Source organism: Neofelis nebulosa, chromosome 5 (assembly GCF_028018385.1).
Source record: "Neofelis nebulosa isolate mNeoNeb1 chromosome 5, mNeoNeb1.pri, whole genome shotgun sequence".
Classification (NCBI taxonomy): domain Eukaryota; kingdom Metazoa; phylum Chordata; class Mammalia; order Carnivora; family Felidae; genus Neofelis; species Neofelis nebulosa.
In genome coordinates, this window is record NC_080786.1 from 89,580,970 (window position 1) to 89,608,076 (window position 27,107).

General features: G+C 41.3%; 1 protein-coding gene across 23 annotated transcripts in view; it reads right to left on the reverse strand.

Annotated features, from left to right (window-relative positions):
- Nucleotides 1-27,107, reverse strand: part of KALRN (kalirin RhoGEF kinase) — a 672,273-nt gene that overhangs the window by 389,621 nt on the left and 255,545 nt on the right. For all 23 annotated transcript variants that reach the window (XM_058731109.1, XM_058731107.1, XM_058731105.1 and 20 more), the window contains exon 7: nucleotides 71-262. In XM_058731109.1, the coding sequence (XP_058587092.1) occupies nucleotides 71-262 (192 nt within the window). The remainder of the gene's footprint in view (nucleotides 1-70; nucleotides 263-27,107) is intronic.

Consider the following 27,107-nt stretch of genomic DNA (forward strand, 5'->3'; position numbering starts at 1 on the left):
AAGAGAGAGACAGTGCATATACTCCCATCTTTCTGACCAACAGTGGCTGCAGCAGCCCCCTTGGCCTCACCTGCTCAGCCTTCTGGTGGAATACTGCAGACATGGCAAGGATGGTGCTGCGTTCATCCAGAGCAGCAGCGAAGCTCTTCCACTCCTGGTCCAGCTGTGTGGAAATCTGCTTGATTTGCTGTGAGGCGTAATGGCCGGCCTCAGAGAGGCGGGAAGCCACGGACATGATGCGGTTGATATTGACATAAGCATTCTGGGAAGTAGAGGAGACAGAGTATTTAGTGGGGCAAGCTGGAAAAGCATCCACTGAGCACTTTTGGGGTGGGGTATTTGGGGAAGGAGCCTACTCAAAACAAAAAGTTTGAGAGAGGCTAGTACAGGCCACACGAGTGTATCCATTTTTGGCCCAAGAGAAGTCTGTCTACAACATAAAATTTCAACTGATAGCCGGTACAGTAACCAAGATGTTTCATTCTGGGGATGAACATAGTTTTTGTGCCAACTATTAATGCACATGAATGGAATCACTTTTCACGGACAGTCTTAGTCATCCCCACAATCATCTAATGAAGTCATGCCACAGGAACAGCATAGCATGGTGCTTCCAAGAGTGACTCTCTGGAAGTAGAGGCTCAGACTAGGGCAAAAGACACCTCTCTTGCTCAGAAGAGAGTTATATCCAGGGCATTGTTGCCACCTACAACAGGGTGGTGGTGTTCATCAAAAGGAGCAAAGAACACAAGTCTTGTGATAACTACACTTCTTCCTATCACCAAGCAAAGACTTTGCTAAACCTCTGCCCCTCTCCCTACCAAAAGAGCTGGGACACTAGCCATCAGTCAAGATTTAAATAAAAAGACCATTTGAAGCAACAATATTCTTCCATGCTAAAAATAAGATATGTGGGATTCTTTCTTATCCTTTAGACTTAGGGTTATTTCCCTACTTAACCCCCAAAAAGCATCTGTGGGTTATCCCCGAAAAGCATCTGTAGGCCTCTTCTGGACCCGCTGACTTCTTTCATCACGTGTTTTGTTTACATTCATTCCCATCTTTGATTTCCAATTAAAAATTCATGGCATGTGTGTTATTTCCTACTAGGCCAACAGAAAACCCTCCAGGAACAAGGCAAAAGAAAAACCGCACAAACATAAGCCAGTAGCAAGCATGAATATTTTTAGCTGCTAACTCCTATTAATTGTTTGAAGTGTCAAAACAACCAAGTAATATTGTGGCATCCACAAGGAGCCTTTCTGAATCACACAATGTCTTCCTGAAGAAGGACCATGGCAGCAAGCTGCTTGTGCACCTTCGTTCTTTGTTACAAATCTTCTCAAATGACAATAAATATTCTTCAGCAATGGCACTTTCTCCTGGCTCTATTATTAGTGCAGGAGTAGTTCATTAGTATTGGCTAAATGAAGGCTTCTGGTTTTCCTTTCCCCCTTCCCTCATGGTCCCTATTCATCTTAGCTGTCCCTGACCTCAAGCACTCCATCCCAAACCTGAGCCAGGTTGATAAGGTCTCTCTTCATTTAAAAGGTCCCTGTGGAAGTTTAAAAGGTTAAGTGAAATGCTCAAACACAAATCCATCCTGATGTCTAATGACCCCCATGTGTAATCTCTTTCTTTAGTCTGGCCTAAGACCTTTCTGATGCAGTGCATTTCCTTAATAGAGCTAGAATATTACTGACTCTTGTTATTTGAAATAACTATCCTTCAAAGATTTAGGAGTCATTCTCAGCCTTGTTTTCTGAGTTAGGACACAGATTCTACCTAAAATTAAACTCTATTTATAGAACTAACAGAAAAACCAACTATGTACTTGGAAAGAAAAGAGAAAGAGAAAAAAAGGCATGCACTGATTTTAATAGTTTTGTCTTCTAAGGGAATAACATTTGGATTCCCTCAAATTTCCTGCTTGTGTCACGGTCTCAGTTTGGGTTGCCCCCAAAGCAGATCTTGCAACAAGTATTTGGGTCGCATGCTTTATTTGGACATGATTCCAAAAAGCAAGGTGAGGGACTGGGGAAGTCAAAGAAACAACGAAAATGAACAAAGCATGTGTTTAGGAGTGGGTTAGTGCTATGAGCAATTGGAGGTCATCCCTCCTGAAGCCTTTTAAGATACTGTGTAGAATCTGGGCTTTCTCACTGGGAGGTGAGGAATCTGGGGTATTCATGCATTAAAGTGCCATTGCTCATGGTGGAGGGTCCCTCCTGGAGTCACTCCCTGGCAATTCCAGCCTGCCCTACACACAGGTCAAGCACACTTCCCAGGTCAGAAAGTGACCATGGGCAGAGAAACTCAGGAAGTTATCAGGGTATATGGGAGCCCTCTGCATTTATCCTTCAGGGCTGGCTGAAAGGATACAGGAGGGGCATTGACAGCATCTGATAGAGCTGTCCTTCCAAACTGGATTCAAATTCTGAAGACCCTCTCTCCCACCCCACATTTATCTGGATTTATCTAGGATTATTGGCTTTTAAAGACCTCGTGTGCTTTGGCCAGATGGGAAGCAGGAAAAACAATAAGAGCAGGCACTAGCCTCTTTCCAGCGTCCCTCAGGTGCATCTTATGGATGCCTGGCCCTCTGTCATCACTGCCTGTTTACATTCTCTCCCCACGGGGAACACAGGGAGGCATAGTTCTGCTCACTTTTAGGAAGAACTTTCTAGCTCTTAGAGATGTCTAACCGTGGTTGCCTCTGGAGGCTGTTAACACTTTGTCACTCATTCAAATATTTATGGAGAGTTGGCCAGGCTCTGTGTTGGGGACTGTGGGAGATCAAAGAGAAATGAGACAGGATTCCTGCCCTCAGGGGCTCACAGCTGAGACTTAAGAAAAGTCCTCAAATAACTGCAATTTAGAGCAAAATGAAGTGTTTCTACGGAGGCGGAGGCAACTCGCTGTGGGGGTGCAGAGGAAAGGGATCAGAACCACTGGCAGAGATGTTGGGAAGGGGCTTCCTGCACAGAGGGGGTGGTGAGGCTGGCAGTCCTCCATGGCCCCCTTCAACCCTGAAGCCTGTGATCATAAATGAAAGCTAAAAACAAACAAACAAACAAAAGACCACAGCTTACATTTCACATTCTAGAGATGCGCACAGTAAATGCCTTTTTTGTTTCCTTATCAGTGGGCAGAGAAATGTCTTACTAAAACTAACAAGTGATTATGCTTCACAAAAGAAGGAGAGGGAGTATTCCTCACAATAGAGGGATAAATATAATGTTGACTCATGAATTTGAGCATTCTTCTTCTCTACAGTCCCCTTTCAAAACAGCAAAACACCGCGGGGCGAGTCACATTGCCCAGGTTCATCACCATCACCTCCGTTTTCCTTCAGCTAGAACCTGAGACAAATGGGCACCTAGATTCTAAACAGCAGCCAGAAGTCAAAGGAAAAGATAAGAATGGTAGAGAAGGTCTCCCATGACTTAAAAGGAAAGAGCAAGCTCAAAGAGCTGGGTTAAGAGTCTGAATAAACAGGGGTGCTTAGCCATTATGCAAAAATGACATGTCATGGCCTTTGGGCCATCTAGCCATGCGGTTCTCCTGTGTCACTGTTTATGCCTCTGTTAAGGAGCATTTGGGGGTCATGCTTGTCCTGGGGATATGACCAACAAGAAGAGATATTTTCATTCTTTATAGCCTTTCCATTCCCTACCAGGTGTCTCCTCCACTCCCTGCAGTCTGGCACTGCCGTTCTTCTTTGCCAGCCTAAAATGCCCTTCCATCCAAGTCACTGGCCCAGGAGTCAGGAGACATGAGTTCTGGTCCAGCTCTAACACTCACCTAAGAGGTCACTTGTCTCTTCTGTGCCTTAGTTTCTCTATCCTTAAAATGAGAGGGCTGAACTGAATAATCTCAGACATTCTACGTCTGAGTATACAGTGTCAGTTCTAGATGGAATGTAGAGAGAACTTAGGAGGTCACAGTTTTCTCCTGTCTTATCTTCAGTGCTTAGGGGAATACCGACTAAATCTATTCCCCTCCCCAAACCCTCTTCTCTGCAGGAGGTAAGGCATAACATGAGGAAACAGGAATAACTCAAAGCTTTCAAGTGTCCATATGCAACAGGAATGTTTTAAATAAGAGATGTGATCTCATTTATGCTTTTAAAAGACTGCTCTGTGAGCTCAAGGGTCAGCAAGGAGAAGCTTGCATGGAGTGAGACAGCAAGAATATTGCTGCCTACCCTGGAGGGGACATAGCCCAGCCTTGGCTGTCCACGTGTCTCAGCCCTTGATCCTGGTTCTGTTCTCTGGCCTGTCACGAGAGGGCCACGGCTGGAGCTGGGCCCCTTGAGTTCTTCAGCCTCCAGGTGACCAACGACCAGATGCTTCCCTCCTCCTCTCCTCTCCTGCCCCTTCCCCTGAGCTGAGCTGCCTAGACTAACCAGCTTCCCTGGCCAGAAGTCAGTAATATGACCAACAATTCTGGCTTAATGAGTATTTTCTTAAACCCTTACCTCAAAACAGCTTTATTAATTTAAATCCCTTATATATATGCAGTGCTATTATTATCATCATATTCAAAGTACTGCAGAGCCCAAGATGTAAACAGAATCTGTTCTATAAAATGCAATGCACCTGCAGCACAGTCTGTTTTATTACCCACCTCATCCTACCTGTCCCCCTGACAAGGCCTCTCCCTCCATCACTTTGGTCACAATGGAAAATATAATTAAATTCTAGCATAATCTTGCTAACTCAAAAACCCTCTATACTTACACCCTGCCTCCACTTTTGTTGCCTAAACTCTGTTTTCCTGTTTCATTCTTGCAGTCATTAACTGGAGATCATAGGATGGACAGCCCTTCTCCCAAGGCCCTATCTTGCGGTGATTAACTGAAACCAGTGAAGCAAGCAGTCACTCTCCTGAAATAATTACTTGGCAGAATCTTGATGAAAGTTTTCAGCCTTGCCAAAAGGTTCTCACTTTGAACCTGGTTCCCGGTTGTTCTGGCTAGCTACAAAAGCATGCAAAGTTAGCTTGCAAGATAATCACAACTTTCCATTAAAAAATCCAGCTAAATTTTCTCTCTAAATGAAGTTACTTATGTAGTACACTCTGAAAGAGATACTGGTTCTTCTAGAAATAATCAATTGATAGAAGCTATCATTTTGGTAATCCTAAACTCTGTGTCAGGGGCTAATGGTAGGAGCAGATCACTGGCAAATGTGTGTATTATGTGAATCCCATTGACTTCACTCTTAAAAGTAGGGGTACATTATACACCTTTGTCATAGGTCCCCACTCTGAATCGGAAACTCTGTCCTGTGGGTTACATGAGGTAACATAAAGTATTTAGTTAGTTGTCTGACATATAACTGTTAACTCGATGAATGACCTATCTTTTCTCTCATCCAGTTCCAGGAGACTGGCATTAATTCACCAAATCAAGTACAGACCAAATCAAAGTATCAGTAAAAACCATAACAAAAAGAGAAACCTATCAAGGGGTTCCTGGGTGGCTCTGTTCGTTAAGCATCCTCCTCTTGATTTTGACTCAGGTCATGATCTCACGGTTGTGAGACTGAGCCCCGTGTCAGGCTCTGCACTGAGTGTGGAGCCTGCTTAAGGTTCTCTCCCTCTCTCTCTCTCTCTCTTTCTCTCTCTCTCTCTCTCTCTCTCTGCCCTTCCCCTGCTCTCCCTCTCTCTCCCTCTCAAAAATAAATAAATACTTTTAAAAAAGAAAAATTAAGGATTCCAACAAGACGTAAATATTTCAACAATCCAAATTTCCATTGCATTTCCCAGAAAACATGCCACAACGTCCCCTACTATTCCTGGGCGGGAGTCCCTTTCCACAGAAGCCTGCCACATGTGCACAGCCCTGCAGCAGGGGAAGCTGCTCTAGTTGGTTGTCAGGCCACTGCCTGGCACAGCACACCTCCTCTGCTGGCAGATACCATTTTCTTAGGATTTAAGGGCCTGGGGCCCTGAATTGTCCACAGCTCTTTCCTTGACCCAGAGAGATCAGAGAATCTGGAATCAGCAAGTGACTTATTCTATGAACCATGCCCTTGCAACACGGTGTCCTTTCATACCTTAAGCTGGAAAAACAGAGGCCTTTGTCTCTTGGGATAGCCTTCTTAAGGCATCTCCACTACTTTGGCATACCCAGAGCACCCAGAAGGGGGGATGTCTTGTCCCCCCTTTGCCTTATCACTGACTCTAATGCAAAAGGTGGCAGAAGTCTCCTCCCCAGGCCTGGCCTGGGGCCCTCCACCTTGTCGCTCAGGGGCAATGTTTCTCATGCTCACCTCCAGAGAGGCAGAGGGGAGTCAGTGAAGAGCTGTCTCATCTCTGGAAAGAATGTGTTCTGTGCACAGGGTTCCAAATTCCATTCCAGTTAATGGGGCTACAGCTTCTAAATTATCATTATGAAAATGGAAGATGTGATCCATTAAGGCCACCACAGGAGGAAAGGCACAACTGTCACAGAGAGGCCATTCTCCTGAAAGGGGCTCGTGCTCAGTGCAGACAAGCCCTGGACACCTTGACTCTCCAAATCCAAAAACCAAGGGAGGGAAGCCAGGCAAGCACCTGGTCAAGGGCCAAGGCACTCAGTAAAACCACTTGGGTCAAATGAAAAACGGATGTTAAATCAAAATGCTAAATATGAAATACACACACACACACACACACACACACACACGGCCTCAGCTGAGAAGAACATTACATGTACCAGGGAAGCACACCCAATGTCATTAGTTATTGAATGCTTACTTTGTACAGATATGTGTGGTGGTAGAAACTTTCCTCTAGGCTCTTTTTCTCATCTCAATTCTTTTGTTTATAGAGAAACGTTTAAAAAAATAATTTTGGTATATACATATTTTTAGTATTTGGGGGGAAATGTTCTAAAACTGTGCAGAGAAAATACACCGTATCTTATCGCCCAGCTCTTCCCCTCACACTGATGTTCATATATCAAAGCATCAGATATCTATGAGTGTTGGGGCTAAAGGGGAATTTATATTCAATCGTTTACTTTTATCAAACTCATTCATTTTATTCAGACACAAAGGTTTATTTAGTTTGGGTTTGTTTCCTCTACAAATAATGCTTGAGGTTTTGGAGTATTTTTAATTTTAACAGATTTGGTGTGTTAAATACTTTTTAGATTCATGAATTATTTTAATGTATCTTTCATGAATTTGGTCAGGTTGCACATTCCATGAAAGCTGTAATTACTCAGATTCCTCCATCTCTTTTTTTTTTGGTGGGAGAGGGGGGCCTGGGTGGCTCAATTGGTTAAGTATCTGACCTCAGCTCAGGTCAGGATCTCACAGTTCATGGGTTCGAGTCCTGCATCAGGCTCTGTGCTGACAGCTCAGAGCCTGGAGCCTGCTTCAGATTCTGTGTCTCCCTCTCTCTGCCCCTCCCCTGCTCACTCTCTGTCTCCTTCTCTCTCTCTCTCTCAAAAAATAAAAAAAATAAAGCCTTTTTTTTTTTTTTTCAACGTTTTTTATTTATTTTTGGGACAGAGAGAGACAGAGCATGAGCGGGGGAGGGGCAGAGAGAGAGGGAGACACAGAATCGGAAACAGGCTCCAGGCTCTGAGTTGTCAGCACAGAGCCCGACGCGGGGCTCGAACTCACAGACCGCAAGATCGTGACCTGGCTGAAGTCGGACGCTTAACCGACTGCGCCACCCAGGCGCCCCAAGCCTTTTTTTTTTCAAAGTAAGGCACAATGTACTACCAGTGAAATAGGTAAGTTTTAATGAGCAAATACTGCTTTTTAAAAAAATGTTTATTCATTTTTTTTGAGAGACAGAGAGAAAGAGCGTGAGTGGGTGAGGGGCAGAGGGAGGGAGACACAGAATCCAAGGCAGGCTCCAGGCTCTGAGCTGCCAGCAGAGAGCCTGATGCAGTGCTCAAACTCATGGACCGTGAGATCATGACCTGAGCAGAAGTCAGATGCTTAACTGACTGAGCCCCAGGCGCCCCACAAATACTGTTTTAATAAGAAAAAGAAAATAAACTCTTTATTATAGCTTTTTAGAAGCCAAGTTCATGTAACAATCTCATTTTATAGTTAGGAAAAATAATAATAAAACCAAGACATTTCTTGAATCCACCTAGGAGGTGTTTAAAAATTTGTTAAATCAATTAGGTGATAGGTTCAAAGTCACCAAAAGAAAGGCTAACTGGGACTAGATCCTAGCCTCCTAATTCCTAGTCGGCATGACCCCCTGTTTATAGCTATCTTTTTCCCATGCCCTGCAGCTTATATTAATTTAAGATTTTGTTTTGTCATACTCAGAGAGAGCCATAAGGAAAAATACTTGGAGATTTTCCCATACAGCTTTCAGAGGCTTCGTGAGTAGCGTTCAATATCAGTAAGAAAATAGATTGTGCCAGAGCAATGGAAAAAGCTGAACCTTACCTCCTCTTTCCAGCCTAATAATACCATATGTATTGCTAACATCTTTGCTAGTACCAAACCCATGTTGCTATTACCAAACCCACTTTGGGTCCTGATGCTGTTAAAGCATCAGTTTATGATTAATTAGTTTAACATTACCATGTAAACCTGCTGATCCCACCTCGAAACATATGGACACTGGGATAATAACATCTGGAATAAGAACTGTCCATGCTTGAAACTCTACTACAATAGCTAAGAGATGTGATGAGCTCTAAATGAAACCTCCAACTTCTGCCTCCTGCAAACCACAGGGTGCCCTCGAGGGGGCCAAATAGGGCAGTTGATGGATGACTATCTGGTCAGGTCTGGCCAGACAGTAGGTCAGACCATGTGGAAGCCATCTGTCACTGTTGGGTGGAGGGAGGAAAGAAGCTGGAGCAGCCCTGGTGCTCAGCAAAGATAACACTGGCCCGTGAATCCCTCTGTCCCTCTGGCCTGGCTTGCTGTAGCAATGTTTCCTCCAGCAATTGCTTTACAAACCATTAAGCAGCCATGAAAACAAGTGCCTTGGCCATATGTCCTAGGGCCAGGGAAACCCAGGAGCAGATTTCAGTAAAAGAGAAACTGGTCTCTCTCTCCTTTCTCAGCTCGAGCAAAACTTCCTTAGAGGGGTGAGTGTCTTTATAGGAGGCAGTGCTACAGGATTTAAATGTTAGGGAGGGATGGGTATGGCTGGAATCAGACTATTGGACACCAATGGGGAAAGAGGTTGGGAATAATGTAGCTCTTCTAGATTAAGATATAGTAGTTTCAGGCCACCTTTAAGATTAAGTTCAGAGGCTATAAAACTTCATGGAAACATATTTACCAGTATCTTCTCCCCCCGCCCTTTCTCACGTAGGCCTCGTTATTCAGAGTTTGGTCTGTGTATTGGCACAACCTGGGAGCTGAAGAGAAATGCAAAATCTCAAGCTCCTTCCCAACTTTCTGATTAGAATCTGCATTTCAACAAGATTGTCCCAAGTGATATGCATGTACATTAAGGTTTGAGAAGTTCTGTAGATGGGAACTCTGAGAACAAGGAGAACTGTTTCTTCTAGCACTCCTGACCCTGACAATAATACCTGAACATTTGCCAAGCACAACATTGTGCCAAGTGTGCTTAAAATGCATGATCACATCTCATCCTTACAACAGTCGTGGCAAAGATACTATCATTATCCCCCCGTTTAGAGACCCAGTGGTAAGGCTCTGAGAAATTGAAACAACTTGCCTATGATCACACAACCAAGCAGGAAACATAGAACCACAGTTAACACCTAGTGTCCATGTTCTTTATACCATGCTATTTTATTTTGCCACAGATGTGAAAGCAGTTGGGCTGGCCAAGGATGTCCCTAAAGGGAGAGGGGAGATGATGAAGAGAAATTTCTCTCAAAGATTCAAAGACTTGCACCTCAGAGAAGTAAGGGCTCCTGGAGAGAGAAGTCAGTAAAAATATCTGAATGTCTGAAGTCTCCCAGTTGGGGATCTTAACTTGCCCTTAAAATTCCCAGAACAGTCCAACTCTAGAATGGGCAGGAGTCTTTTGTCCTCTCCCTCCTTGAACCAATAATCTTCACCTGCAAACCTAAGGCCAGTCACCTTGAAGAACAGGTCCCTGTCTCCACAGAACCTTGGGAAAGCCCAAGACTAAGGCAACTTTTTGCCCCTTTAATCAATACCTTGCTGTATTTCTGGAGTTTAAATCCGCTGTCTTATTTAACTTTCATTCAACAATGCAAGACACTGTGCCATCAGGAAACAAGACAAATAAAACTCCTATGCAGGTGGAGCTTACATTTTGGTAGAAGAGTCAGACAAAAAATTAATAAATATTTACTGTACCTTTCTTATTTCAGCTCTGTATAAAATATAGCTGAGAAAAGTATAGTACATGATGGGGTTGGGAAACACTACTTAAAATAGAGAAGTCCGGGCAGGCTGACCCTGGAAGTCAGGGATGACACCCGAGCTCATCCCTGAATTAAGTGAGAGAGTGAACATGTGGCTGTGGGAGGAAGAAGCTCCAGGTAGAAGGGACAACAGGGGTGAAGACCACAAGGCAGGAATGGCCTTGGTAGGTTCAAGAAACGACAAGAAGCCGAGGGTGACTGGAGCAGATGAGTAGGTGTAGATGCTGAGATCTGAGAGGTAACTGGGGTCCAAACCATGAAAAGCCTTGTAAGCCATGGTAGGGGACTTCAGCTTTTATCCTGAGAAAGACAGGAAGACATTAAAGCATTTTTGAGTGGAAGAGTGACACAATATGACATATCTTACTCTTGGCAGGAACGTTCAGGCAGTTGTGTTGAGAATACACCATAAGGGAACAAAGCTAGGAGCAGGAAGACCAGGTAGGAGCTACTATAATGGTCTGGGAAGAAGCTGATGGCAGCTTGGACCAGTGTGGTGGCTGTGGAGGTGGTGACAAGTGACCAGATTCTGGATATATTTTTGATGGTAGAACCAAAAGGACCTACTGATGGAAATTCTTTAGCTCTTACTCATTTGTAGGTCTCTGGCTGTGTCAGGCCCTCTGACCTCCACCTTTTGTAATGCTCCCTTCCCATATGCCTACCTGGTCCTGGCCTCTCAGTTCTCAAACTCACCTGTATGTCCTCAATCAGTCTCTGTCCCTTATCTGGGACATATGCAATGGCATATGCAGCATTACTGCTGCTTATTGTTATCAATGTTTTATATTTGTGTCATGCTTTGCAGTTGAAGCCCTTTTGTGTATATTATCTCATCTGACGTGCTGGGTTTCATAGACTATTTCATGCTTTTCATTTGGCTCCAGGAGACGTCAAAGAAGAGGCATGAGTCAGCTTTGGCTGAATTTCAGGCAAATTAACTCCTTGGCAGCTGCAGATCTGTCAGAGAGCAGGCACTGGCTGCATGCGAACATGTAAGAGTGTGCGGGTAAACTGAGCCACAAGGCGCCAGGGATACACACCAAGAGGGCCTAGCAAATAGCCTGAGGGCAAGGAACATGCTGACAGAAGGCCCCAGAGAACAGAAAAGAGGTATGAGGGCTGTGGGCAGAGAATCAGGAGTGAGGCGGAAGAGCAAAGTCTGGGACCTGTAGGGGGCGTATGATCAAAAGAGAAGGTTGAACCAGGCCAGTGCCAGCCACAAGTCAGATATCGGAGTGGTCAGCCAATCCCTGGGGATCAGCTCACAGCAGGCTTTCAGAAGGGACCCAGTCAGCACTGTGCATCAGGACAAGGCTGAGAAAGCCTCAGCCTCAGCCAAGGAGCTTCCATACGTTTTTCTATTAAATCAAAGCCAATTCCCCAAACAAGCCAATTAGAGACCAGTGGGCAAAGGTAAATGGGGCACTTAGAAAGGCTGGGGTGGGGAGCAAGGAGCAGGGGATAAAGACAGATACTCCTCTCTGGATGCTTCTGACTTTGAAGGGAAATCCTCACCTCTAATTCCACAGGCTAATTACTCAGTAGCTTCAGGGTTTGACCCCAGGGCTATTATCAGTTGCTAGTTCTCTTCACCCTGAGATTCTCAATCAGCTTCTCAGACTTGTACAGATTTCCCGGGCTCCACCCAGCACAGTTAAATCAGAGTCTAGGGCAGTAGGGGCCAGATGTGGTGTTTTTTCAAAGTTTCCCAGGGGACTCCAGTGGGCAGCCGGCATGAGGACTGCTGCCTTAGCCATGTGCACCGTTTCCCCAGGCTCCATCCAAAGCACACTCCTCTCTCCTTAGGACAAGTTTAATGCTGTCAGTGGTGCCAAGAACGAGGATTCATAAATGGATACTGAGCCGATCAGAAAATAAAATCTAATCCTCCCACTAAGTTGGAAGAAAAGCGAAATTCCACCCACATGGCTGTTTGTGGAGATACAAACACTGCATTCTGTTGAGCTTGATTCGTAAGAATAGGTCTGGCTGGTGATATGTGAAATATTTTACAAGCATAGGTTTCCTTAGAAGGCCTGCCTTAGGAATCCCAGTGTTAACAGCAAACACAGGATCACATTGATTCTTGTCAGGGAGGGTCACATTTTAGTTGCCTTGTCTCCACCTTTAGGATTAGAACCTCAGAAACAAAGATGCTCAAGGGCAGGCAGAATGTGAAAGATCTTCCAGTCCAATAGTTTCTGGAATTTAGTATGTATCACCTAGGAACCTTGTAAGCAGCCCGGCTCCCAAGCCTACTCCTGATGGAAACCACTGCTCTCATTCACCTGCTTTCCAGTGGTTCTTCAGCTTCTGCTAGAGTCACGTCCTATAGAGCTTCTGCAGAAGTCAAGGCCCTGCCTTACCAGTTCTGCATCCTTGCTGCCCAATCTCTGTCCCTGGTTGGCAACAGATGCTGTGGCATGCTTTACGTCCCCATTTATCCAACAAATAAATATCCAACAACCTTCTAGGTACCAGGCATCGTCATGGGTACAGGGACTACAGGTGTGAATGAAACAGACAAAGGTGCCCTTAGTAGCTTATATCCTAGTGGGCAAAATTCTCTTTGCAGTAGGGACGTGAATTTGAGTATGGCTAAACTGCAAGATCAGTGAAGACTGCTTTGCGCCTTGTGAACCTCGCTGTCCTCAGGGTCTAGCAAAAAATACAGAGAATACAAACAGCCAAAGTTTGCTGAATATACCAATGAATGGATGCCAAGTGGTGCGCCCCCACCTCCTACCTCAGCCTTATAATACCACCAGGGTTGGTGTTCAAGCTCTGTCATGGTCACTCTCTTTTACTATTAATAAGGTTATATCCCAAAGCTGGTGGGAACCCACTTATGAAACACCCACATTTCAGGTGTCTTTTTCTTATTTTTTTAAAACAGTTTTATTGAGATATAATTCACATACTATACAATTCACCCATTTAAAGTGTATATGATTTGGGGCGCCTGGGTGGCTCAGTCAGTTGAGCGTCCAACCTTGGCTCAGGTCGTGATCCCACATTCGTGAGTTCAAGCCCTGCACTGGGCTGTGTGCTGATAGCTCAGAGCCTGGAGCTTGCTTCAGATTCTGTGTCTCCCTCTCTCTCTGCCCCTCCCCTGATCATGCTCTGTCTCTCTCTCAGAAATAAACATTAAAAACATTTTTACAACTTATTTTAAAAAATAAAGTGTGTATGCTTCAATGGTTTTGAGTTTAATAGTATTTAGTCTACAGATATGCACAACCAGCACCACAATCAATTTTAGAACATTTTCGTCATCTCAAAAAGAAACTATGTTCCCTTTAGCTATTTTCTCCCATCCCCATCTCCCATCATCCAACCCTAAGCAACAACTAATCTACTTTCTTTCTCTATAGGTTTACCTATTCTGGACTTTTTATATAAATGGAATCATATAAATATGTGGCCTTTGGTGACTGGCTTCTTTCACTTAGTAAATTGTTTTCAAGGCTTATCCATGTTATAACATATATCAGCACTCCATTCCTTTTTATGGGCAAATAATATTCCATTATACCTATATACCATATTTCATTTATCCATTCATTGGTTGATGGAAATCTGGGTTCTTTCCACCTTTTGGTTATTATGAATAATGTTTCTATAAACATTTGTGTACAATGTATGAACATTTTGTGTGAACATATGCTTTCATTCCTCTTAGGTTTATACATAGAAGTTGAATCACTGGGACATATGGTAACTCTATGTTTAACTATTTGAAGGACTGCCAGACTATCTTCCAAAGTGGCCATATCATGTTACACTCCCTTAAGCAGTATATGTAGGTTTTGATTTCTCACTGTCCTTGCCAACATTTATTATTACCTGACTTTTTGACTATTGCCATCCTAATGAGTATAAAATGATTTCTCATTATGGTTTTGATTTGCATTTCCCTGATGACTAGCAATGTCAAGCATCTTTTCATGTACTTATTGACCATCTATATATCTTCTTTGAAGAAATATTCTGATCCTTTGTCCAATTTTTAAAAAAGCTCTACACCAGTGAGGGACTTGAACTCATGACCCCAAGATCAATAGTCACATACTCTAATGAATGAGCCAGCCAGGTGCCCCTCCTTTGTTCATTTTTTAAATTAGGTTATTTGTTTTTTGTTATTAAGTTGTAAGAATTCCTTATATATTCTACAGTCAAGTCCCTTATCAGATAAATGACTTGCAAATATTTTCTCCATTATGTGGGTTATCTTTTCACTTTCTTGATTATATCTTTTTGAGAACAAAGGTTTTTGATTTTGATGAAGTCCAAATTATTTATTTTTAATTTAATGTGAGGAAAGTGTCCAACTTTATCCTTTTGCACAGGGCTATCGAGTTGTCCCAGCACCATTTGTTAAAAAGACTATTCTTTACAAACTGAATGGTCTTGGTACCATTGTCAAAACTCAGTTGACCACAGACATATGGGTTTATTTATGAACTCTCAATTCTGTTCCATTGATCTATATGTCTGTCCCATGCTGGTACTGCACTGTCTTGATTACTACTACTTTGTGCAAAATTCTGAAGTCAGGAAATATGAATCCTCCAACTTTTTCAAGATTGTTTGGTTATTCTGGGTCCCATGTAATTCCATGTGAATTTTAGAATTGGCTTCTACAAGCCAGCTGGGAATTGGATAAAAATGTGCTGAATCTGTAGGTTCATTGCCATCTTAACAATAAAAAGTCTGTTAATCCATGGATATGAGACGTTTTTCCGTTTATTTAGTTCTTTAGTTTCTTTTAACAATGTTTTGTAGTTTTCAGAGTACAAGCTGTGCAACTCTTTTGTTAAAAGTTTCCCAAGTATTTTGTTGTTCTTCCTGCTACTGTAAATAGAATAGTTTTCTTAATTTCATATTCAGATTATTCATTATAAGTATGTAGAAATACAAATGGTTTTTGTAAATTGGTTGTAGATCCTGCAACCTTGCTGAACTAATTTACTACTTTAATACTTTTTTGGTGGATGTCTCAGGATTTTCCATATATAGATCATATTATCTACAGGCACCAGGGTGGCTGTCAGTTGAGCAACGGACTCTTGACTTTGCCTCAGGTCATGATCTCATGGATTGTAAATCGAGCCCTACATTGGGCTCCACCCTAAGAGTATGGAGCCTGCTTGGGACTCTCTCTCCCCTGCACCCTCTGTCCCCTCTCCTGCTAGCACATGTGCACTCTTTCTCTCTCAAAATAAATAATAAAATATTTTTAAAAGATCATGTTATCTGAGAATAGAGATAGTTTTAGTTCTTCCTTTCCAATGTGGATGCCTTTTCTTTTTCCTCAATAATTACCCTGGCTAGAACTTCCAATATTGAATAGAAAGTAGCAAAACCAAACATCCTTGTCTTGTTCCCAATCTTAGGTGGAAAGTGTCCAGTCTTTAATCAGTAAGTATGATATTAGCTGTGGGTTTTTCATAGGTGCTCTTCATCAGGTTGAGAAACTTTTCTTATATTCCTAGTTAGTTGAATGTTTTTATTATGAAAAGATGTTGCATTTTGTCAAGTGCTTTTTCTAAGTCTACTGAGAGTATCGTGTAGTTTTTGTTTTTTATTCTACTGATGTTAAACTAACCTCACAATCCTGGAATAATTCCTAATTGGTGATGACATATAATTTTTTCTATATGTTGCTGTATTTAGTTTGCCAGTATTTTGGTGAAAATTTTTGCATCCATATTCATAAGCAATATTGGTCTGTAGCTTTCTTGAGTGAGGTCTTTGGTTTTGGCATCAAGGTATTACTGGAATAATAGAATAATAATAGAATAATAATAGAATTCTCATAATAATAGAATTACTGGAATAATAGAATAATAATAGAATAGAATAATAGAAAACTGGAAAGCGTTTTCTTCTATTTTTTGGAAAAGCTTCTGAAAAATTGGTATTAATTTTTCTTTAAATGTTTCACAGAATTCAGTGGTGAAGGCATCTGGGCCTGGGCTTTCGTACATTTCATTTAAGTTTCTATTTATTGGCATACAATTATTTGTAATATTCCTTTATAATCCTTTTTATTTCTGTAGGGTTGGTAGTAATGTCTCCTTTTCCACTTCAGATCTAGTAATTCTGTTTTTCTTGGCCTAGAATCTAGCTAAAGTTTTGTTAATTTTGTTGACCTTTTCAAAGAACCAGCTTTTGGTTTCATTGATTTTTCTATGTTGTTTTCTATTCTCTAATTCATTAATTTCAACTCTAATTTTATTATTTCCTTATTCCTGGTTGCTTTAGGTTTACTTTGTTCTTTTTCCAGTGCCTTAAGGTGGAAGGTTAGATTATTAATTTGAGAATTTTTTTAACACAGGTATTTACATCTCTAAATTTATCTCTAAGCACTGTTAGTTGCATCCTGTAAGTTTTAATAAGTTATGTCTCACTTTCATTCAAGTATTTTCCAATTTCTTTTTTATTTCTTCTTAGACCCATTGTATATTTAGGAGTATGTTATTTAATTTCCACATGTTTGCAAAATTTCCCAAATTTCTTTCTGTTTTTGATTGAGAATTTTATTCCATTGTGGCCAGAGAACGTTGTATTATTTTTATCCTTTTTATTTATTGAGGTTTGTTTTATGACCTAGCATATGATCTATCCTGGACAATTTTCATGTACCCTTGAAAAGAATGTGTGGTCTGCTGTTGTTGGATAGAGTATGCTATGATGTTTGTTAGGTCAATTGGTTTATAGCCTCTATTTCCTTGTTCAAGTTTTCTATTTTCTTGCTGATCATCTGCTTAGTTGTTCTGTCCATTATTAAAAGTGAGAGTGTTGAAGTCTCCAGCTATTATTGTTGAACTGTGTTCTCCCTTCATTTCTGTCAGTTTTGTTTCATGTATTTTGATGCTGTATTGCTAGGTACATATATGTTCAGATAAGTGTTATACCTTCTTGATGGAGTAACCCTTTTATCATTACAAAATGTCCCTCTGTATCTCTAGTAACACTTTTTTGTTTGCTTGTTTCAAAGTCTATTTAAAAGTCTGTTATTAGTGGGACCACTCTGGCTTTCTCGTGGTTGTTGTTTGCATAATATATCCTTTTCCACCCTTTTACTTTCAATGCATTATAATTTTTGAATCTGAAGTGTGTCTCCTATAGACAATCTGTAGTTGGATCTTGTACTTTTTTAAAAATTCAGTCAGACAATCTCTACGTTTGATTAGAGTGGTTACCCTTTTCACATTTAATGTCATTATTGATATAGGTGGATTTATGTCTGCCATTTTACTTTTAATCTATGTCACACTTTTTATACCTTTATTTTTCCTGTACTGCTTTCTTTTGCATTAGGTAATCATTTTATAATGTAGCATTTTAATATTTTTACTGATTTTTTTCACTATATTCTCTGAGTTATTTTCTTAGCCACTGTTCTAGAGCTTACCATATATATCTTCCATTATCAGAATCAGCTTCAGATGTATACTGACTTAATTCCAGTGAGATATAAAAATCTTATTCCTATATTGTTTTATTCCCTTCCTTCTTTTTTGTGCTATTATTACTATATACATTACATCTATAAATGCTATAAATTTAAGGTTAGATTGTTATAGTGTCAATTTTTATATATGTCTTTTTTTTAAATATATTTTTTAATGTTTATTTTTCAGAGAGACAGAGAGACAGAGTACAAGCAGGGGAGGGGCAGAGAGAGAGGGAGACACAGAATATGAAGCAGGCTCCAGGCTCTGAGCTATCAGCACCGAGCCCAATGCAGGGCTCGAACCCATGAACTGTGAGATCATGACCTGAGCCGAAGGTGGACGCTTAACCTACTAAGCCACCCAGGCACCCCTCTATATATGTCTTTTAAAGAAACAGAAACAAAAAAAGAAAATAAGTATATATTTATAGCTTTTGTTATATTAACTTCCTTATTTATCATTTCTGCGTCTTTTCATTTGCATCTGTGGATTCAAGTTACCATATGAAGTAATTTCCTTAGTCCAATACAGCTTTGTTCTCATTCACCAACTTGTGCTGTTACTGGAAAATATATTTCTATATGTTACATGCCCAATAGCACATTTTATAATTATTATTTTAAACAATTAATTTGTAAATCAATTAAGAGAAAAAGAAGGCATATGCATTTATGTTGTCTTTTATAATTACATAATTACCTTTACTGGTACTTTTTGTCTTTTTGTGTGGATTCAAATTACTGTTTAGGGTCTTCTTTTACTGTTTATCATAAAGTTTGTTTGCTGACAACAAATTTTCTCAATCTTTGTTTATCTGGGAATATCTTCATTTCACCTTCATTTATGAAAGCTTTGCTGGATATAGGATTCTTGGTTGACAGTGTTTTCCTTTGAGCACTTAATATATTCTCTCACTTCCTTCTGGTTTCCATTGTTTCTGATGAGAAATCAGCTATTAATCTTATTTGTGTTCCCTTGTAACAGTTACTTTTTTCATGCTGCTTTCAAGATTTTCTCTTTGTCTTTGCTTTCAGTATTTTTACTATGGTGTACCTGTTTGTAGATGTCTTTGCATTTATCTTACTTACAGCTTTGTAAACTTCCTTGGCTGTGTAATATTTTTCAGTGAATTTGGGAAGATTTCGGCCATTATTTCTTCTAATATTTTTTTCTGTTCCTTTCTTTCTCTCCTCTTCTTTTAGTACTCCCATTTTGCATATGTTGGTGTGCTTAATGGTAGCCCATATTTTTCTGAGGCTCTGTGTTTTTTCTATCTATTCTTCAGATTGTATAATTTATACTGATTTATTTTAAAGGTCGCTAATTCTTTCTTCTGACAGTTCAAACCTGCTGAGCTTCTCTAGTGAATTTTTCATTTCAGTAATTGTATTTTTCAAATCCAGAATTTCCGTTTGGTTCATTTTTATAATTTCCATCTCTTTAGTGATATTCTCTGTTTATGGAGACATTATCATCAAAACTTCCTTTACTTCTTTAATCATTGTTTCCTTTAGTTTCATTTTTTTTTAATTTTTTTTAACATTTTTATTTATTTTTGAGACAGAGAGAGACAGAGCATGAACGGGGGAGGGTCAGAGAGAGAGGGAGACACAGAATCGGAAGCAGGCTCCAGGCTCTGAGCCATCAGCCCAGAGCCCAACGTGGGGCTCGAACTCACAGACCGCGAGATTGTGACCTGAGCTGAAGTCGGATGCTTAACCGACTGAGCCACCCAGGCGCCCCTAGTTTCATTTTTTTTTAAATAAAAAGTTATGGGGCGCCTGGGTGGCTCACTCGGTTGAGTATCTGACTTCAGCTCAGGTCATGAATTTATGGCTTGTGGGTTCAAGCCCTGCGTCATGCTCTGTGCTGACAGCTCAGATTCTGTGTCTCCCTCTCTCTCTGTACCTCCCCGATCATGCTCTGTTTGTCTCTCTCTCTCTCTGTCTCAAAAATAAATGAACATTAAAAAATAAAATAAACTTAAAAAACATAGTTATAATGGACAGTTTGAAATTTTTATCAAATCTGACATCTGCTCACTCTCATAGGCAGTTTCTGTTGCCAGCTATTTCCAATGTATGCTTTTTATCTGTTTTTTCCTTTTTTCCTGGCCATATTTTTCTGTTCCTTTGTGTGTCTTACTTTTTTTTTTTTTTGGAAACTGGACATTTTAGATAATATATTATAGCAACTCAGGGTTCCAGTCCCCCACTCCTGGGGCTTGTTATTGTTATTTGCTTGCTTACTTGTTTTGTGACTGGCTGGACTATTTTAGTGAAGACTATTTCCACCTCAGCTCCCATAGTGAGTGACCTCTGATGTTGTTCCCTAGGGGGTGCAGCCTTGTGTATTCCCATGGACATCCTGGGATGACAGTGGTCTTAGTAGTACTCTCTTAAATTTTCTCTTGCTCTGACCACACGTTGCTATGAAATTCCACTAATTTCCAGGTGATTATTCTCTTATTTTCAACAACATCCTGGGGGCATAAAAATGCTCCACAGACTTATCCAACCAAATTTAGTCTCCTTTGAAGGGACAGTCTGTGAGGTCAGTGTTTGAGATCTGTTCTGGCTCCAGGAAGTCTCTTTCCCCAGTTCTCTCCAGCACACTAGCCTGCTTACTGTTTATCCCATATCTCCAATGACTCTACCAATCTCCCAATTGCTTTCCACCAGAATCTCCCTAAGGGTATTTTTGAGACTGCTGTTGGCTTAAACTTCTCCACTCTGTTGCAAATGAGGTCAGTTCCTTTGGGAAAAGACTTAAAGCTCTTAGTTTTAGTTTGTTTCTACTCCCAGGCAAAATCTCTGAGCCATGGCTCTGTAGCTGGGGTTAGGGATAAAAGTATAGTTCCTGACTGACACCCCTACTTTATTTAGTAGCTGAACACTCAGTGAATGGGATGAGTAGCCTCAGGCCTCCGTTTGCCTTTCCCAGCCTGGAATCTCTGTCTTACAAGCTGGGGCAAGGGAGACTGGAGTCCAAGAATTCTCAGCAGTGTTGCACCTATGGCAGAGCCTCTGTTCCCTGAGTAGGAGCTAGGCAGAAGAAGGAGTCCTCCTTGCTTGGCCACATTCACTGGAATTTGGCTTCAGCAACAGGTAACTTTAAATAGGATAAGAAATGTCCTGTAATGACAGTCTTCAACTGGGAGCCAGGGGCCCTGTGTTCTTGGTTGTACCAGTTTGGAGGGCAATTTCATCTTATTGAACTGGGAGGGGAAAGGGAGAGAGAGGATCTTGGGTCAGATACCATAGGTTCAACGTTCTTATTGAGTTTTAGTAGTTTTCTTGAATATGCATCTCTTCATTTGTTGAATGCACTTAGGACCATTTCCAGAGACTTAAAACGATTCTTTTAAAATAATTTTCACCACTTGGGGCGCCTGGGTGTCTCAGTTAGTTAGGCGGCTGACTTCGGCTCAGGTCATGATCTTGCGGTCTGTGAGTTTGAGCCCCGCGTCGGGCTCTGTGCTGATAGCTCAGAGCCTGGAGCCTGTTTCGGATTCTGTGTCTCCCTCTTTCTGACCCTCCCCCATTCATGCTCTGTCTCTCTCTGTCTCAAAAATAAATAAACGTTTAAAAAAAATTTTAAATAAAATAAAATAAAATAATTTTCACCAGTTTCACTGAAGACTGGATCTGTGGAGTTTCTCATGCTGTTATGCTGGAAGTGCACTATCTTTCAGAATTTGCAGTACTTTATTTTAGAGGGTGACTATTTCATACATATAGATTCCACAGAACAACAGTTCTCTAGCTTTAATGTGCATATAAATCACGTGGGGAATCTTGTTAAAAATGCAGGTTCCTGGGGGCCCATCCTCCAGAGATTATTATTTTCTTTGACTAGGGTGCAAGCCAAAAGAAATGGAGTTTTTAGCAAGCTTACTATGTGAATCTTTGAAAAAAAAAAATTGTACTATAAAGACTAATGCAGGGGCGCCTGGGTGGCTCAGTCAGTTGAGCGTCCAACTTCAGCTCAGGTCATGATCTCACAGTCTGTGAGTTCAAGCCCCGTGTCAGGCTCTGTGCTGACAGCTCAGAGCCTGGATCCTGCTTCGGATTCTGTGTCTCCCTCTCTCTCTGCCCCTCTCCTGCTCATGCTCTGTCTCTGTCTCAAAAATAAATAAAAATATTTAAAAAAAAGACTAATGCATAACAGATAAGATTTATCTCTTCCTCCTCCTCCTCTTCATCTTTTTCTTCTTCTTTAAGCAGGTTCTTTATCTACCAAGGGGCTTTGCAGCTATGGTAGGATCAAACACTGGCTACTTAAACATCACAACAGAGTGTGTGTGTGTGTGTGTGTGTGTGTGTGTGTGTGTGTGTATTTACACTGAAATCTAGAAATACTGTCATTATAGGAAGTACTCCCTATTTGGGGTTGGGGACTTGCTGCAGCATCATGGCTTGAGGATGCCAAGCATCAAAGATGACAGATAATCCCAGAACAAGGCTTTTCAAATTGGGGGCAGGAGACCCACTTCAGAATCTTTATTTCTTTTGCACCAGATTTGACTTTTCCTTGGTGCTACCATTTGTAATTTCTCCTCAAAACAAAGAGAAAGAACACCAAGGCTTGGCTACAATTAGTCTGATTTACACACAGTCAAATGGGAATATGTGCCTCCGGTGAACAAATTAATAGCACTAAAGCAGCTATCAAACATGCTCTAGCAAAAAGGATTCCTACCACCCAGCTGCACATGGTTATCATTAATGTGAATCCTCACAGTCATAATAATAGAAAATGAACATCATTCCATATTTTAAAACTCTGGACAGAAACCATTAGCAATTTACTTTTTCCCAAAGAACCTGCTAATTAAAATTGTAAATAAGGCTGCATTATGTTTGGATTTACTCCTGTCAGTGTTTTTCATGAAGAAATAGAACATGGATGGCTATGGGATTGTTCTATTCCATATTACAGCTCAACCCTACTTCCATCTGTCCACACTCCCATCAGAGGAAAAGCCCACACTCAGAGGAAAGAGAATTTGTGAGAAAGGCTCCCACAGCAGCAGGCAAAATTAAGCAAGAAGAGTGCCCCCGAGAGCTTAAGAAACCTGGCTTTCTGAGGCACTGTAAGAAACCAGAGAATATCTTCTTACTAGGTTATGTAGGTGGGATATTTTTATTATTATTATTATCATTGTTATTTTGAAATTCAAAAAAACTAGGATTCCCCAGTGGGAACTGTAAAAGAACATGTTGTGGCAAAAATTCAAAGATCGACCAATTTTAATCTTTTTTCTTTCAGAGTTGCTCATGTACCTTATGCAGTAGGGTATCACTCCCACACTCTTGGTGTGTTAATAATTCATGGCCTTTATTGGTACCAATTCATTGACAGAACTTGGGAAATTTCTGGCTTTTCTTCCATGATTTAATGATATGTAGTTACTTCTCAGTAGTAGTCATCTCAGCTGGAGTTGGGTCTTTAGCCAGTATATAAAATTAGACACAAACAAAACTTAAAAAACAGATAAAGTTGATTACTTTTGTTTATAAAACAACATACTTGGGGCTTCTTTAATTGTAAGTTCTTTGATCCATTGTAGAACTAATTCACAGAACATTAATTACTATCAGTAAAAAAAAAAAAAAGAGCTTTAAGTCGGAGTTGATTGTCAATTTAAAAATATACATGAGGGGCGCCTGGGTGGCTCAGTCGGTTAAACATCCAACTTTGGTTCAGGTCATGATCTCATGGTTTGTGGGCGAGCCCCACATCGGGCTCTGTGCTGACAGCTCAGAGTCTGGAGCCTCCTTCAGATTCTGTGTCTCTTTCTCTCTCTGCCCCTCCCCAACTTGTGCTCTGTCTCTCTATGTCTCTCAAAAAATAAATAAATGTAAAAAAAAATTTTTTTAAATGTACATGACTCCCCCATTTAAATAGAGATCCTTTTATTACACTCTATCATAGCATAACTACTCTTCCAATCTAAGACTTATTAGTTTATAATTATATATTTATTGGTGAGGTTATTTATTAAACATTTGTCTCTACACTGGAACCTCCACAGAACAGACCATCTCTCTTTTGTTCACTATTATCTGCCCAATATCCAGCACAGTATCTGATTCTTAATTATTTGTGGAATGAATGAATGAATGAGGAAGTCATGATGTTAAGATCTTAAACTGGGAAGGTTGACTGAAAAGTTTTAGGATACTCTTGAATCCCCTAAAATTATCTTTTAAAAATGTGTTCATATACACATTACTCTGGGGAAAGGACCCACAACCCTTATTAGATTTCAAGGGGGTCTGTGACTTTCCCAAAAGGTATGGAATCACTGACCTATTTCAGCAGTAAAAGAGGATTCAATACCAAAGAACTTACCTATAACCTGAATCAAAGTATGCTACATGTACCTTTACATGAACAGATTTGTGGGCATATGTATAGGTGGGTGTATAATTTCCAAGAACAGTAACAGAAATGCCTCAGTAAATTTACAGAACAATCCACATTCACACTTCCCCTGAGTAGCTGATCATTCTATGGTCACTGGGCTCCAGGAGTGGCTGCTTGCATTCATCTGTTTCTTGGCAGCAACATCCATCACTCAGGCCAGAGAAAAGGAGTCTATAATTCTCTCCTTTCACCTGTTTGGGATGCTGACATCCCTCTTTGTGGGAGTTGTTTTTAATAACAAACCTGTAAACCTACTGGTTAACAAAGGCACAAAGCCACATTTATAAAGCACTGGTGCCCAGGCAGTTTGATCAAACAACCCTGGGATTTCCCTTCCCTTGCCCTACAGCCAGAGAGGAAAGCCAACCTAATCAGTCCAAGGAGGCCTCTGAGTGTGGCATGCCTTCACAGCCAGCCGTTGGAGACTATGAGATGGGCTGAGCATGCTAATTAGCTGTTGTATATTAAATCTCTTCTCTCTCTCCCAGCTCCACAAGAGGCTTCCCTTCAGTAAATTTCCTCCCTTGTTTTTGTCCTGAAAATGGAGACTTCCAAAGTAAATTTGTCATGAGAAAGGTTTCTGTTGTGCCATTAACTCTCAGTGATCCGTATTAACAGAGAAGAGCAGTGGTGCAGATAATTCAAAGCCAAAGGCTCTATTTAGCTTTGTAGTTCATTGTTTTGAGGGGCTTGGTAGCAGAGTTACCTCCCTAATTATGTTTGTCTTTGCTTCTTACTAAAATGAGTTTGTCTGCCTCAGGGCCAAGCAGTTGGGTGACATGAAGATTCTGGCACAGAATTTGTAAAATTCACCAGGGGATGTCCACAAGGCACCCAGATAATCAAACTTGACTAGATTTGAGTTCACATTCTTAATCACCTGTGATCAATTGCTTTGCTCCTCTGTGACTAAAGTGAGCCAGGGATGAGACATAATTATAGGAGACTAGTTAGAAGGAAATGAGTCTTTACATTTAGATGAAGACACAAGTCTATTGTAGGAAAACTGATAACAAAATCAGTGTTGATGTTTTCCTTGCCTGGTCCTACAACCTCCTATTCTGTAGCCACAGTTCTCTTGCTATGCTAATTTCATGATGATCATCTCTGACTTACACCTTGCTATGGTTCCCTGTGCTAGTCATTAGGGCTATTCACAAATACCCCGCTCTCTTCTCCCGAACACATGGTAGGACATACATCTCCACTCAGCAGGTTAGATGTGGCCGTATGCCTGATGTCAGCTAATGAGATGTGATCAAAAGTGGCATGTGACACTTCTAGGCAGAAGGCTTCAGAGCCAGCAAGTGCGGGGCAACCAGCAGCATGTGAGACGGCGGCTGCTCTGCCAGCCTGAGTCCCCAGTGACCTTGATGAGCAGAACTCCTACCGGCCAGTGATGGGCATATGGTAGGACCAAGAAATAAATCCCTATTGTTTTAAACCACTGAGATATTAGAGTTCTTGTTAACTCAGCATATCTCTATCACTGCATATATCAAGCTACATCATGATTGGGTTATTTCCCCAACTAGACACTGAACAACTTAAGGCCAAAATGGTTTCTTCTTCAGAACATGAAATTTAGTACATAGCGTATTTATTTTTTTTTTTTTTTCAACGTTTTTTATTTATTTTTTGGGACAGAGAGAGACAGAGCATGAACGGGGGAGGGTCAGAGAGAGGGAGACACAGAATCGGAAACAGGCTCCAGGCTCCGAGCCATCAGCCCAGAGCCTGACGCGGGGCTCGAACTCACGGACCGTAAGATCGTGACCTGGCTGAAGTCGGACGCTTAACCGACTGCGCCACCCAGGCGCCCCAATACATAGCGTATTTAAAACAACCTGGTAGAAAATGAAACTCCCTTCCTTCCTGGCCTCTGTGATCCTCCATGTTTTGTGTTTTCCTAACACTTGCCCCCCCTCCCAGCACCACTGGCTGAAATAAGAAGGTGTCTTTGGTGTTCAGATATATGGTGGAGTTGGTGTTTGGGGGGGGGGGGCAGTGGAGCTATTCTTTTTGACCAGGAGCACAAGTAGGAAGAGCTGGCAGAAGAACAGAGGGAGGTAAGTCAGAGAAAAATTAGGCTACAGGCATTTTGAATAAAGCAGGTTCAAAGGGCAGACAAGATTTTGAAATAAAGTCTTGGGGCAACCACACAGAAAAAAACAGTATCCCAAAGTGTTAGGTTTACAAAGGATCATAGGTTTTATCTGGACTAGACCTCTACATCATCATCATCATCATCATCATCATTATAACACCAATATTAACTGATAACTTACTATGAACCAGGTGCAACTCTAACCGCTTTACAGTTAACTAATTGAACCCTCACAACAACCTTATAAGGTAGTTATAACTGCCATTTTACAAACGAAGAAACTGAAGCCCAGAGAAATAAATTCCATATGGCCACACAGCTAGCAAATATCTCTCTGTGAATTCAGCATCTGCTTGAACACTCTTCAACCTGGGGAGTTTGCTAGCTCCCAGGGCCTCCCACCCGCCTGAGCTACATCCTGCCTCCCCTTCCAACTGCACTCCCCCACAGTTCTGCCTTCTAGACCAACACAAAGCAATTCTACCCTCCTTTCTCCAAGGTAAACCTTCATATATCTGAAGGCAGCAATTATGTATCCCTTTAGGCTGCCCTTCTCCAGTCTAAACAACCCCAATTCACTCAACTGTTTCCAATGAGCCTGCGGTCCCACACCATCCCAGTTCAGTCACTCACATATGCTAAGGACCCAAAAATGTTGGTTAAATCAGCAGAGTGGAACTGGTGACTTTCCCTTATAGTCCTGTGCCGAGCAAATGCCTTCTATAATCCCAGCACCTTTCTTTCACCAAGTAAAGCA